The sequence below is a fragment of the Calliopsis andreniformis genome, chromosome 6 (genome assembly GCF_051401765.1).
Source record: "Calliopsis andreniformis isolate RMS-2024a chromosome 6, iyCalAndr_principal, whole genome shotgun sequence".
Taxonomy (NCBI): domain Eukaryota; kingdom Metazoa; phylum Arthropoda; class Insecta; order Hymenoptera; family Andrenidae; genus Calliopsis; species Calliopsis andreniformis.
Window position 1 is genome coordinate 18,347,978 of NC_135067.1, and position 11,956 is coordinate 18,359,933.

The window sequence follows — 11,956 nt, forward strand, 5'->3', positions numbered from 1 at the left end:
GTTGGAAAAATATTTCACCGATCTCCCAGCTTGGTTGGTTTTCGCGCGAAATTCGGCTTTTGATTTGAACGCATATAAATCGCGCGATCCTTAACGCGACGCGCTGAATTCACGTCTTAAAAACTTTACGCAAGATTTGGAATAACGATAATTGTCGAATGTAGAAGATACACGCATATTGAACGTTCTAGTCTATCTATCAACGTACGAGCAGAAATCCTTAAGTTTGATCGTAGGTTGTCGAACGTTATCAATGCATCCATTCGCGTGTAGAAAGTGGAGGCTACGATTATCGAAGACGTTTTAGGAGAAGAAATCTTGTTTATCGAATGACGATCGACTGGTCGTCCAGGTGCGCGTACATTAACACATGTGAACAATTTTATTTCTTCTTGGCTTCCTCCTCTACCGCTTCGTTCTGCTTACGGAAACAATCACCGACTGGGAAGAAGTCCCAACACCTTTGTTGATACATGTTCCACACGTACGTTTCTTGACCGGTGTACTCGGTGTCTGGTTTGTTAATTAAGTGCATAAGGAAGAACCTGTAGACATAGATTAGAATAATTGCTCAATATTCTTCTTTTCGAGATCCATTACTTATTTAAAGACTTACATGTAATTAGCTAAATTATGTTCCTGCTGAACGTGCGTATCGAATCCATGAGGAACCGTATCGAAATATTCTTTCCCTAAACCGCAGATGAAGCAGTTGCTTTCCATGTTCGTTTTCACGTTCTCGAGCTGGTCTCGAAGTTCACCGAACGCGTCGATGATCAAACCTAAGGAAAGTAGAAGAAATTTAAAATATAGGACTCGTGTATTCTATATTACTGTAAAGAATAAAAATCTTTTTTAACTGACCCTGAATAATAGCTAGTAAAATAACAATGACAAAGAAGAAGAAAGTAATGTCAAACATGATACGATAGACTTCGTAGTCATCGCCATCAGGTTCGCCAATTTCGTCACCGATGCCACCACCAGCTCTGACACCTTTGTATAGATGGAACACGAAGCACTGTGGCAGAAATATTATAGAAATTATACTTCGATAATAGGAAAAAAATATTAGTGAACTGTGGAAACCTTCGTACCGTTAACATGTCATGGCACTTCTTGTCCACCTCGTCATCCTCTTCTTGAATGTAAAATTTCCTAAAGAAGTTGAAGGCTATGACCGTGTATATATACACGACAATCGTCAGCAACATTACGGTTAACACCAATTGTTTGCCGTTGTGCGTTACGGATTGCAAGATTGTCCTCAGCGTCTTAAAACCAACCGCGACATCCAGCAAGTGTGCAGCGAAGAAGAAGTTATTGTAGTTTCCGAGAATTGAGAATACGAAGTACCATAAACTGTATAAAAATGCCTAAGGGAAATGGAACAAATGTTACTCTGTAGCACAGAAGCTTCATAGGATTTTGTGATGGTTACTCACGTTATCCGTGATGGTGACTCCAGCTTTCCAAACTTGGTACCTCCAGTCGATATTTACAATGCTGAAAGGAATTGAAACTTTATAGAAGCCGAAGATAACACTTCAAACTTAATAATTCAGTTTCACTTACAAGTGAATTAAACCGGAACCTTCTTCTTCTTGCTGACTGAACGAAGTCTTCTCCATACCAAGTAGATTGCTGATGTAATCGAAATCATATGTCTCACTGTACTTCTGTCGGACCTTCTTCTTCACGAATTTATCCCAATAGTTTACTGGGAACGTTTTCGCCGAAATGACCATCTTGTCCCAGTGAGCCTTGATGTCGTCTTCTTCTGGCGTCTCAGCAATATATAAACCATCGAATTCCACTCGTCGAGCAATTTCCTTTTCTCGTTTGAATATAGCCAGCGGTACCTAAATTGTATCATAAATGTTCCTTGATACCACACTCGGTTATTTGGAATTCAGTTATGGTAATTTGCTTTCCGCACCTTCAAGTGATAATAAGCAACCAGCATAGCGAGGGAGACGATCGCGTGGAGAATAGCCATAAGTCTGATAACATGAGCCATGTAATAAAAGTCTTCATCCACTTCCACATATTCCAAAGCGTACTCGTCTTCCTCTTCTTCTGACTCGACTTCCCCGCTACCGCTACCCATTTCCATCCCGCTGCCATTTCCTGAACCGGATGGACCCTCGCCAGACATCTCTGCCAACATGCTCGCTATTACTTGCCCACTGCCTTCCTCTTCTGAATCGCTAGCCAACGAAGACACCTGTAAAACAACATGTAGTGTAACGTGAGGTGAAAATTCGTGTCGGCATCGTAGTGCCAATCGCTCAGACACCAAATTATCCTCACCTTGTAGAACAGTAGCATGAAATTGATGCAGAAAGCGAGAACCAGAGCGACGTATTTCAAGTTGTAGAAATTCCTAGCTAAGAAAGATACGATACGATGGGTATACTCCGAGAAATCGATACTGGAGCCAGACGGTTCTGCTGACGTTTCTTGCTTCGCTTCAGCTTCGACAGCTGCCATGGCTGCCTGTTGCGCGGCTGCTGCTTCGGCTGCGGCTGCTGCCTGTGCTCTGGCTTGTTCACCACTGATAGAGAAGACAAATATTAGAATATGTTTCATCCAGTTGTGATAGAGAAATTGGGAAACCTTCTATCGTACCCTAATAAATCTGCCAAAGAAACAGGTGACTCTGCATCTCCAGTACCACCTTCAGCCCTTGCACCTTCCTCACCAGCACCTTCTTCAGGTGTGCTCTCACCAGTTTCTTCGATGCTCGATTGTGGTGTCGAAGTTGCTGATTCGTGGGGCGCTATCTTTATCTGACCACCTTCCTCTTTTGTTATATCCATTCCGAAGGCTTGCACCTGTACAGGAATTAAAATATTAGCGGTATTGTTAACGTTATTGTTCTTAAAGATATTAGAATCGAACCTGTAGATTTGATTCATCCGGCGTTGGTGGCAAAGCTGGCAAATGCCTCGACGGTTTTTCCTCTTCCTCCTTCACTTCCACGACAGGCTCTTCCGTGCTTGGTCCTCTCATCAGTGCCAAAAGTAACCTCATGAAGTAGCCGATTATGCAGCCAATACCGAATCCAGAGTAGTAGAACGCATAGAATATCATCTTGAAGAATCCAATGAAGAGTTCCAGTATCGTCATCTGTTGCATCTCGGCGATCTTATTCTTAATATTGCTGGGCGAGAATATGGAGAAGAAGAAGTAAATACTATCTTTGAATGTCTGAATGCTCCTCCTGATGGGATCCTTATTCCTTTCCTCATCGTCCTCAGTCATGTACGTATAAGAAGATTCTCTTGCTTTCCCAATACCTCCGCTCTCCTCCACAGCCATCAGAGCACTCGCGTGTTGCATTTCAAAGATAGCATCCTCACAGAAGTTAATGAAGGTCTCCAATTTCTCTTTCTCGCCTGCTTCCACGACGGTGTTGTAGAAGTATGTCCTCTTCGACTCCTTAATCTGTGGTTTCTCCCACTGTTCGATGTTGGATTCCTTGATTTCGAAGTACACTCGTTCGATTTTCTTGTTTCCACCGAGAATCTCGATCCTGCCGAGGAAGGGTTCGAAGTAATTCAGTACAGAGCCAGCTGTTTCGAGGAACCTAGCCAGTCTGGGTTCGTTTGGCATGTGCTCGGACAAGTTGGTGAGCAAAACGGCAAGATTGAAACCGATTTCCTTTGCTGGTTCGTGGAAGCGGTCCATGAAGGCGACGTAGTCGATCTTGCCGTCGTGATTCGTCTCACAGCAGGCCAGAAGGAACTCGATTTCCTCGCTAAAAAATTTAAGAATAGAATAGTTATGTTTTTTCTATGGAATTTATGAGTAATAGAGATGTTAGAGTATTTACTTGGTATAACTCTTCTGTTGCTCCATTTTCTCCTTGAAATCTTTTGGATACACCCATCCATCACTGTTGAGATCCACTTCCAAGAAACTAGGCGACGACACAAGGTCTTTTAATTTCAAGAACATGTCGAAGTACTTCAGAATCAATTCGACGTTGCCTGCCGACTCTACCAGTGTGTCTACCATTTGTTTTCCGATGGTTCCATTGACAACATTACCTATAGTAGAACAATCCATGAAATAGGAGTTCAAGATACACTGCGTGAGGTGGAATATTAGAAAAAGCAATACCTTCCAACATAGACAGCATCATGGTGATCATGTCCTTCTGTAAATTCAGCAATTCCTTTAGAAGGTCCACTTGACTCGAGTGCTTCGATAGCTTGTCTTGCATATGAGAGAACAGGAACAGGAAACCACCGACTGCGTCCCACAATCGAGAGTGCGCTAGGGCCTGTTGATTTTGAGCGCAAGGTCCTTGAATTACTTCAGTGAGGGTGTTGAAAACTTGACTGGCAACTCCAATAGCTTTGAAGAAATTGGCCTTGCCGGCTGGGTCGATGAGCTCCTTGCTGGAGTAGTGCCAATAGAAGTCCATGATGGACTCCTGAAGCCGTAGAAGGTAATCGACTGTGCAGATGACCACGTTCACTGTTGTCGTGTTACCTGCTTGGGTTCTCAGATAATTCTGCCAGTCTATAAAAATTAAAAGTGCTCAATTAGCATATTTCCCTCTCATTAACATACTTTATTTTTTAAAAGTAATTCAAAGCAACGTACCAAGATTGTGGCCTTCGCAAGTAAGTTGGATGAATCGAAACAGGGCACACGTAAATTCAGCGTCGTGCATGTTCTTCTCACCAGCTGCTCCTTCAGAGCCAACTCCAAGACCCTCTGCTTTTGTATTCCTCTCGAACGCGTCCAAGTCCAACACGCTGCAGGAATTCATTAGACCAGCGATCGAGGTGAAGAAGCCCACGTCCTTCTTCTCCTTCAGGTGGTTCAACATTCCTCTCTGGATCTCTATATTACCACCGCGAAGAATAGAGATACCTAATTCCAAAGTCTTCATGACCATCTCGCTAGGGATACCCTTGCAGGCTGATATATGAAGCAGCACCATTTCTGCCACGCCACGATTCGCGAGACGAGCTTGGTGGAAGAGGAGCTTCTGCTTCTCCATTTCTTGTTCCTGTGAGAGTTACAGGAACAAATATAAAATACTATGTACATTTGATGTGTTACCACAGACGAAGTTCTTTTCTGAGTAGTCTATTCTTGTACTTCGTTTGTGGTGTGATTTATATTTGAAAGCATCTTACCATGAGTTTATGCATTGGTCTCTTCAGGAGAGCATTAAAAGTACCACAAAATTTTGTTAATAACATTAGTAGTAATACTGGTTTGAGCGGAATGAAAGTTGTTAGTGAAAGGTGTGTTATGGAGTATTGTGTAGAGTTAGAATTGTGTGTGTAAAGTGATCAAGGGATTTGGCCATCTTCGATGCAAGCGTATTTACAAGTACATTCACAAAATTGAATCGGATAACTGTACAATGGAGTATTGGCGCTTAGCACAATGGTAGTACTGTATTTTCTAATCGGAATTAACGAGCGTACGGCTTATGGAAGCAAATGAGGTCCGCAACGACTACTTATTCTTACCATAAGTAGCTTACGCGCCCGCTTCTACAGGGTTAGTACACGGGAAAAAGATATGAACTCGTTAATAAGTTAGAATCACACTAGAGAAACATGTGTATTTCCATTTTCCTTAAGTATTATGGTTATAGTAGCTTCAAGAGTTCAGTACAAGTTGCAAGGGAAATATTTCAGATACTTACATGGATCGAGGCGCCTCCTTCTTCCTCGCCTCCTCCACCCTCGTCTTCGCCTTCCTCTTCCTCTTCGCCACACGATTTCGATATGATCTGAGCATAACTCATGTACAGAGGGTCTTCTTGAAGAGCACCGGATCGTTCAGTCATGGCTCCACGACAGAACGTTGTCACAAGTTGCGTGAGCGGGTCTGGTTTTCCCTCGTCCTCGTCTTTATCCATCTTCTTTAATTCTGCGTCTTCGAAAGATTGCTATAGAGAAAGGGGACATCAATGAGCTACATGTTTCGTTCAATTCTTCGACGAGATTAGATTTTTACCGTAAGGTCTTCAATCATCACTTCTTGACCGACATTCTCATCCTGCAACCAGAGCTCGTAGTACGTTCGTGCGAAAATGTTTATAGCCCGATGCCTGGAAGAAGCAGATGCAATAATTAAGCTTACGGGACGTAACGTAACTCAATTAAACAGTTACCTTACCTTCGTAACTTGTAAAGTGGTTCGCTACGCAGACATGCAATCGCTGCCCTCTTTCTTGCTGCGCACAACACACGCTTCCACCCATCGCGAGATGGTGGAGGTTTCGTTGCCTTTTAGCAGCATGCACACACAACTATAGTTGTTAGATCACTAACAAATAATTACAATCCGTATCGTCGATTATTAAACGTTAATTCTTTCCACCCTTGTACAAGCTCTCAAGGTACACGTCAAACACAACTAAAACATTGGTTATTGGTTTAAGATTATGTAATTAAAACATAATTCAAACGTAAAAGAAAATGAATTTTAAATTCTTGTAAGGAAAGCGTAAGGAGCAAACGACTCATCGTTTCTCGGTCGATTATGATGAGAAGAGATTATCACGGAACACCAGTGACGCGATCAAACCAAAAGAGGATACCTGGGCAAGGAATGTAGGGAAGTTTGACGGAAACAAGCGATCACAGCTCGTTTACGTTGTATCGACACCACGGATCGATATTGACCCTTGCTCTGCTGTTGCGGATGATCTATCTACTCGAGAACACAAAATTTCTAAATGAATCGACTAGATTCTCTCAGGAAGCTCTATCTGCTATAGAAATAATGATCATAGAATGTATTCAGCGATTGATAATAATCTTCCACTTACCATGTGCAAACCGTAAAGCACTTTGGCCATGTCGGTGATCCTAGCAACGACATCCTCCAATTGTTGTGCCTTCACGGGTTCCATAGAATCTTTCTTTTGACCCAACTTCGAGTACAAGTAATGCTGCCATGACATTTCGTCAGCTGGGTCGATTTTGTCTGGTAGAGTCAGCTGGGTTTTGGCGAATTCAGCTATTTCGTACTCTGGCATCTTCTTCAGGAATCTATCTTTGCAATGCTGCACCAGTTCTTGTTCACGACCAGCGAATAAGTTCAAGCCGACTGGTAGCAGTCTTTTCAAGCAAGCAACCATCAGAGAGGCTTGCACCTCCTTGTCTTTGTCCCTCTTCTTGTCACGATGTTTCTTCTTTTTCTATGGATCGAGTTATAACACGAATTATAGATACATATTTGTTTTAAATCACTACTAGGAATTATTAGGCTTACTAACCTTGCCTCCACCAGAAGGCGCAGTTCCATCCGAGATAGCGGCAGGTCTTCTGGTCGCTGTTGGCATAATCAGCACCATGTTATCTATCTCGTTCGCGGATATGAAGTTCTGCTCCTCGCGTAAGAAATACTGAGACTTGGACCAAATGTTGAATATCGCTGCCACGTGGTTGTAAAGGTCTTCAGCTTCGGGAATGTTGTTCCTCAGCCAATGATTCCTCTGTAGATCGACGTATTTAATCAGAAGAGGATAGAATGAGTAGATGTCGCGAACTAATAGTTGCCAGTCTTCTTGAATCTGCGCCTCAACTTGCGAAGTGTCGTCAGTGGATGATTTGATGAATCCTCGAAGAGATTCTTCTTTGTGGAACATAGTGTCAGTACGTTTTCTGACGCGTTCGGCCAAGGGAAGGAAGGGATCTTTCAACAATTCCTCTGATGAATTAATGATGATCTGCTGCGTGTAGGCAGCAATTCGAGTCATCCAAGGAGCATTCTCGTTACCGATGTTCTTCTTGATCAGCTTCAAAACGTTTTTCAACAGCTGATTCATGTGATCGCTGGTAACCATGCTCACATAGGTTCCTTCCGTTGGATTTACATTGTCTGGTCCCTGGGCCCACCAGAAGGGCAAGTAAGAGCACAGCAAAGGCAAAATTACGTCTACGACGTGAGGAAGATCGTTGTAAGTTTTGTCTGACTCGACAAACTGGTCCACTTCGGTTAGAATCGTTTCCAGAGTCGGCATGCTCGACTCCATTTTGGTCATTATATCCTGCGCCTCCAAGGAATGGTCAGCGATACGATTCAGTAAGGAATAGGGATTGTGTTTGTTCAAATGGGGTTCCAAGAAAGCAACAGGGAAGCAGCTGGAAAAGGCACCTAGGCAGGAACCTAAGTTAGGCTTGTGACGTTCTATCTCCGTCTTCAAGTACTTCCTGTCGTGCGTCAGGGAAGCATCCACACCGAGAGTATAGAGAGATGCCAACATTTTGTAGGATGCCACTTGAATTTCGTCCACTGTCAAGAGAATAAATAATACAATTAAGTATCCTAATCATAAAACACAAGTACCTCTAATTTGCAAGTTATTTACTTACACAATAGATCGCTGCCATATTCACATGCAGCCAGGTGATCAAACATAGCCGTGAGTACAGGTAGAACGACACTGTTGATGTATGACAAAGATGTGGAAGTCTTCAAGTGTGTACCCCTAAGATGGCTGTACTTTCCATCTTGGAGATTTAGGATCGTGTGTCCTAAATCATCTGCTGTATTATTGAAGAAAGTCAACATGGATGTCCTAATGAACTCGGGACAGTTCTTCACCAAACTCTTTGCATCTATGCCTTTCACCAATACTTGAAGGCAACGAACAGTGATCCTGACGTCTGGCCCAAAGGCAGCTAATCTGGACCTCAACAGACTGGCCAGTTTGCAAAAGAGAGCTGCTACCATTTCCTTCTCTTTCAAAGAAGCAGCTCCAACGTTGTTCGTCGCTGTGGCCACTGCGATGAAGTAGTTTCTGTGTGTGCTAAAATACTTCTCCATCAATGGTAATACTACTTTGCTGAAGAACTTGATGTCCCTCGTGGATGTCTTGAAGCTGTTACGTCGGCTGAATGTGTCTGACGGTTTCAGTAGCTTCATGTTGATGGTAGCTTTGTCCAAGTATGCTATCAACTTCTCTAATAAGGAGTAGGCGAATCGTAGCTCTACTGAGGCTCCAGCAGTGGCGACTTCTGATTCTCCGCCTCGATTGGGTTTGTGGAGCTTGTACCCTTGGTATTGCAAATATTTCAAGAATTCTTGGGAACGCTCGCGGTCCTTTCGTTTCTCTTTATCAGTCAGCAAATCGTAGGGCACCAACTGAGGATGAATGCCACCACCTGCGAAAGGAATTGTTTAATTGAATCTTCTGTCCTGGTTTCAAAGCTGCTTCTAAATTTTCTATTAACACATACCGCAAGTAATGAGTTCTTCCTTTTTCTTTTTGGCCCAGATATCGTGTGCATTGTCTGCCAACCTTTCTGCCATATTCTGCATTTCTCTGCTGAGTGTCAGGTTCGTCATATCAACTGGATGGGGGTTGTAATTGAATGGATTTGCCGAATCACCCTGAAATATCGTGATAGTTATTACTTGGAGAAATGTGTGTGAATACTCTGTAAATTACTTGGGCAACTTACTTGACTTTTTGATGATCTTCTCATAGAGTTGCGATTGGTAGAAGGTACATCCACTTCAGCGTGCTCGACACTCCACCCTATAGCCAACAGAGCTTTCAAGCTTTCCCTGACTGGCTCCTTGTAGCGTTCCCTTTCGTAGTCGTTTAACATATTATAAGGCTTCAACCTGGGATGGGTTTTGTTTACGTCGGACCATTGGTCACCGTAGGTCCAGCCGTTTTCTAACTTCCGGCTAGCCCAAGCGTCGTGGTAATGCTCAGAGAACTTTTGCACAATCTGATTAAGGTCGTTGTTGAGAACCACACTAGAAAAAATGAATTAGAAAATAAGCGTGATTTAAGTTCGACTATTATTTTTTATAAAAAGAGAATACTACCTAGAAGTATTGATTGGCTGTGGGTTGTAAGGGCCGTCAGGTGATTGAGTGGACGCCGATTTACTGCCATACCACTCGTCGTCATAATTTTTAGACAACGAATAGTCTGGTGGCAAAGCACAACCAATAGCAGTGAGACAAGGCAGAGCTTTCCCAAACAGTTCTGGATCGTAATCCATTTTCGACAGAGAATCGAATATATTGCTGAAGAGGACCATAGTTAAACGTTTCTCTTCGTCACTCGACGCACCGTATGCACCTTGTCCACCAGTTGAGCCATAGTATTTTGCACATCGATCATAGTGTAAAGTCAGTAACTGTGAAGTACAAAAATATAGTTAAAAATATGCGAAAAAATTCTGTTTCTTAACTACTGAATGATCAAGTACTCACTCTCAGTGCAACGGTGGTATATTCTGATAGTTTGGATACGTCTACAGTCAACTTTCGAAGCAGCTTCAACAGCATACTAGGCTGCATTTGGCTAAAAAGGGCAGTCTCTTAGAAATGAATTATATAAAAATGAAATTACGACGACAAATATGTACAGTAAGCACGATTATCCTTATAGCATATTGCTATAATCGCTTTTGTACGCAAGAGTACAGACAAGCAATTTAAAAATAATATTAATAGAACTTACGAGACATTTAACTCGTGGACGTCTCTTGTTAAGCAACAAAATGATTCTGTTAATTACTTTAGTTAGATTTCCAAGAAGATTGTGCTTACCTGGTCAATGCCACGAGGAAGTCCGACACAGCTTCACGTTGACCCTTCGTCAGCATCCGGTTCTTGCTCAATCGATAGACAGTGTGCAGAGTAGCGTCGAGTAAACTGGCGTAGTTATCTGCCTCGTTGTAGAACTTGGAATGCTTAATCAGCAGAGGTAGAATACTGTTTCCAATGTAACGATTCATTGCTAGCGCCATGTCAGACTCGTAACCATCATTCTAAAGTGGCAATATTGAATCGAAGTTACAGGAAACATTTTAATTCACGTATTTCATAATTAAAATGATTTTCCACTTACTCTATCGAGCATAGTCGCCGCCCTGAGGTCAGGTAAAAATGCTTCTTCGAGGATCTTGAAGAACAGCTCTCGAGTTTCGATACCGTAAACGCGTTCCAAAAACAGGACGATACTCTGCTTGTGTCCTGGTATCAAACCAGATGGCATGTCGCTTTTTGGTTTCTCTTCGCCAGCTGCTGGGTTCAGTAGAGTGAACCTCAAAGATAAGACGCCCTGTAGGTCGTCGAGAGGCACCAGAGATCGTAGAATGGCTCTCGCTCGTAGAGATTCGTTCTTGCCTGAAAAGTATATCTTAGTTTAGTTTCGCTCTAACAAACAAAATTTTCAAGAAAAGGAAACTTTTATATCGTATATATTACCGACAGATTCTTCAGAAGCCTCTGTTGCTCATTAAAAAATAAACACTCTTATTAGATAAAGAATTTTTTCGTGTTACGATTTTCTATTGGCTTAGAAGGAAACTGGTAATGGTATAAGCCATATTTTGGAAATGAAGATAACCCCGTTTACTGGCTCTGAACTTGTGAATTTATATCAGACGATGAAGCAGGTGCAATGATACTTACTAGATTGATGATTTAGGGGATTATGAATTTTAGTTTCCTTACCTTGTTCGATTACAGAGGAATCTGGGGCACAGCGTCCTAGTAAATCTACTAGAGTACAGTAGAAATTCAAAATCGCTGCGCCAGTGTCTATGTAGTCCTCATCGTCATCTGATTCTGGAAGGGGATGCTCGAATTGCATCACTGCAGTGCCCTCCGCTTCGTCGTGTACCTGTTTTAATAGTTAAGTCAATGTTAAATTACACAGAGACCAATACAAAATTGCAATTTAGTTATACTATTTAAACTCGTTTTAAAATTTACCTGTCGTCGGTCAGCAATGCGTTCAGACATCTTATTAGCGTCTATAATAGCCCTCAACAATCCTTCACCTTCGCCCCGAAGAGCTGGTCCCAAACATTCAGGTCTTCTGATCAGCAAACGTATCACCAAGTTTGCGTTCTCTTCAACACTTTCACCTGAAATGATATAAAAATTAATTTAGATTTGAATCTAACATTATGAGCTTCATCATTAACTCAAGTGTCTT

At 42.3% G+C, this 11,956-nt stretch overlaps 1 protein-coding gene across 29 annotated transcripts in view; it reads right to left on the reverse strand.

Annotated features, from left to right (window-relative positions):
• Nucleotides 1-233: 233 nt before the first annotated feature.
• Nucleotides 234-11,956, reverse strand: part of Ryr (Ryanodine receptor) — a 30,381-nt gene continuing 18,658 nt past the window's right edge. For 10 of the 29 annotated variants that reach the window (XM_076379536.1, XM_076379527.1, XM_076379528.1 and 7 more), the window contains 31 exons: nucleotides 11,731-11,885; nucleotides 11,470-11,638; nucleotides 11,221-11,241; nucleotides 10,862-11,139; nucleotides 10,561-10,781; nucleotides 10,472-10,495; nucleotides 10,222-10,312; nucleotides 9,829-10,145; nucleotides 9,453-9,756; nucleotides 9,228-9,381; nucleotides 8,361-9,152; nucleotides 7,262-8,280; nucleotides 6,812-7,183; nucleotides 6,581-6,693; nucleotides 5,995-6,088; nucleotides 5,681-5,926; nucleotides 5,502-5,525; nucleotides 5,160-5,180; nucleotides 4,618-5,029; nucleotides 4,129-4,533; nucleotides 3,839-4,055; nucleotides 2,905-3,763; nucleotides 2,632-2,837; nucleotides 2,314-2,557; nucleotides 1,940-2,227; nucleotides 1,576-1,862; nucleotides 1,446-1,506; nucleotides 1,098-1,376; nucleotides 865-1,021; nucleotides 617-782; nucleotides 234-545 (listed from right to left, as the gene is read on the reverse strand). In XM_076379536.1, the coding sequence (XP_076235651.1) occupies nucleotides 383-545; nucleotides 617-782; nucleotides 865-1,021; nucleotides 1,098-1,376; nucleotides 1,446-1,506; nucleotides 1,576-1,862; nucleotides 1,940-2,227; nucleotides 2,314-2,557; nucleotides 2,632-2,837; nucleotides 2,905-3,763; nucleotides 3,839-4,055; nucleotides 4,129-4,533; nucleotides 4,618-5,029; nucleotides 5,160-5,180; nucleotides 5,502-5,525; nucleotides 5,681-5,926; nucleotides 5,995-6,088; nucleotides 6,581-6,693; nucleotides 6,812-7,183; nucleotides 7,262-8,280; nucleotides 8,361-9,152; nucleotides 9,228-9,381; nucleotides 9,453-9,756; nucleotides 9,829-10,145; nucleotides 10,222-10,312; nucleotides 10,472-10,495; nucleotides 10,561-10,781; nucleotides 10,862-11,139; nucleotides 11,221-11,241; nucleotides 11,470-11,638; nucleotides 11,731-11,885 (8,159 nt within the window). In that variant the 3' untranslated portion in view covers nucleotides 234-382. Of the gene's footprint in view, nucleotides 546-616; nucleotides 783-864; nucleotides 1,022-1,097; nucleotides 1,377-1,445; nucleotides 1,507-1,575; nucleotides 1,863-1,939; nucleotides 2,228-2,313; nucleotides 2,558-2,631; nucleotides 2,838-2,904; nucleotides 3,764-3,838; nucleotides 4,056-4,128; nucleotides 4,534-4,617; nucleotides 5,030-5,159; nucleotides 5,181-5,501; nucleotides 5,526-5,680; nucleotides 5,927-5,994; nucleotides 6,089-6,156; nucleotides 6,267-6,580; nucleotides 6,694-6,811; nucleotides 7,184-7,261; nucleotides 8,281-8,360; nucleotides 9,153-9,227; nucleotides 9,382-9,452; nucleotides 9,757-9,828; nucleotides 10,146-10,221; nucleotides 10,313-10,471; nucleotides 10,496-10,560; nucleotides 10,782-10,861; nucleotides 11,140-11,220; nucleotides 11,242-11,469; nucleotides 11,639-11,730; nucleotides 11,886-11,956 lie in introns of all 29 variants that reach the window. The other 19 variants (XM_076379547.1, XM_076379551.1, XM_076379546.1 and 16 more) reach the window with 12 other exon arrangements.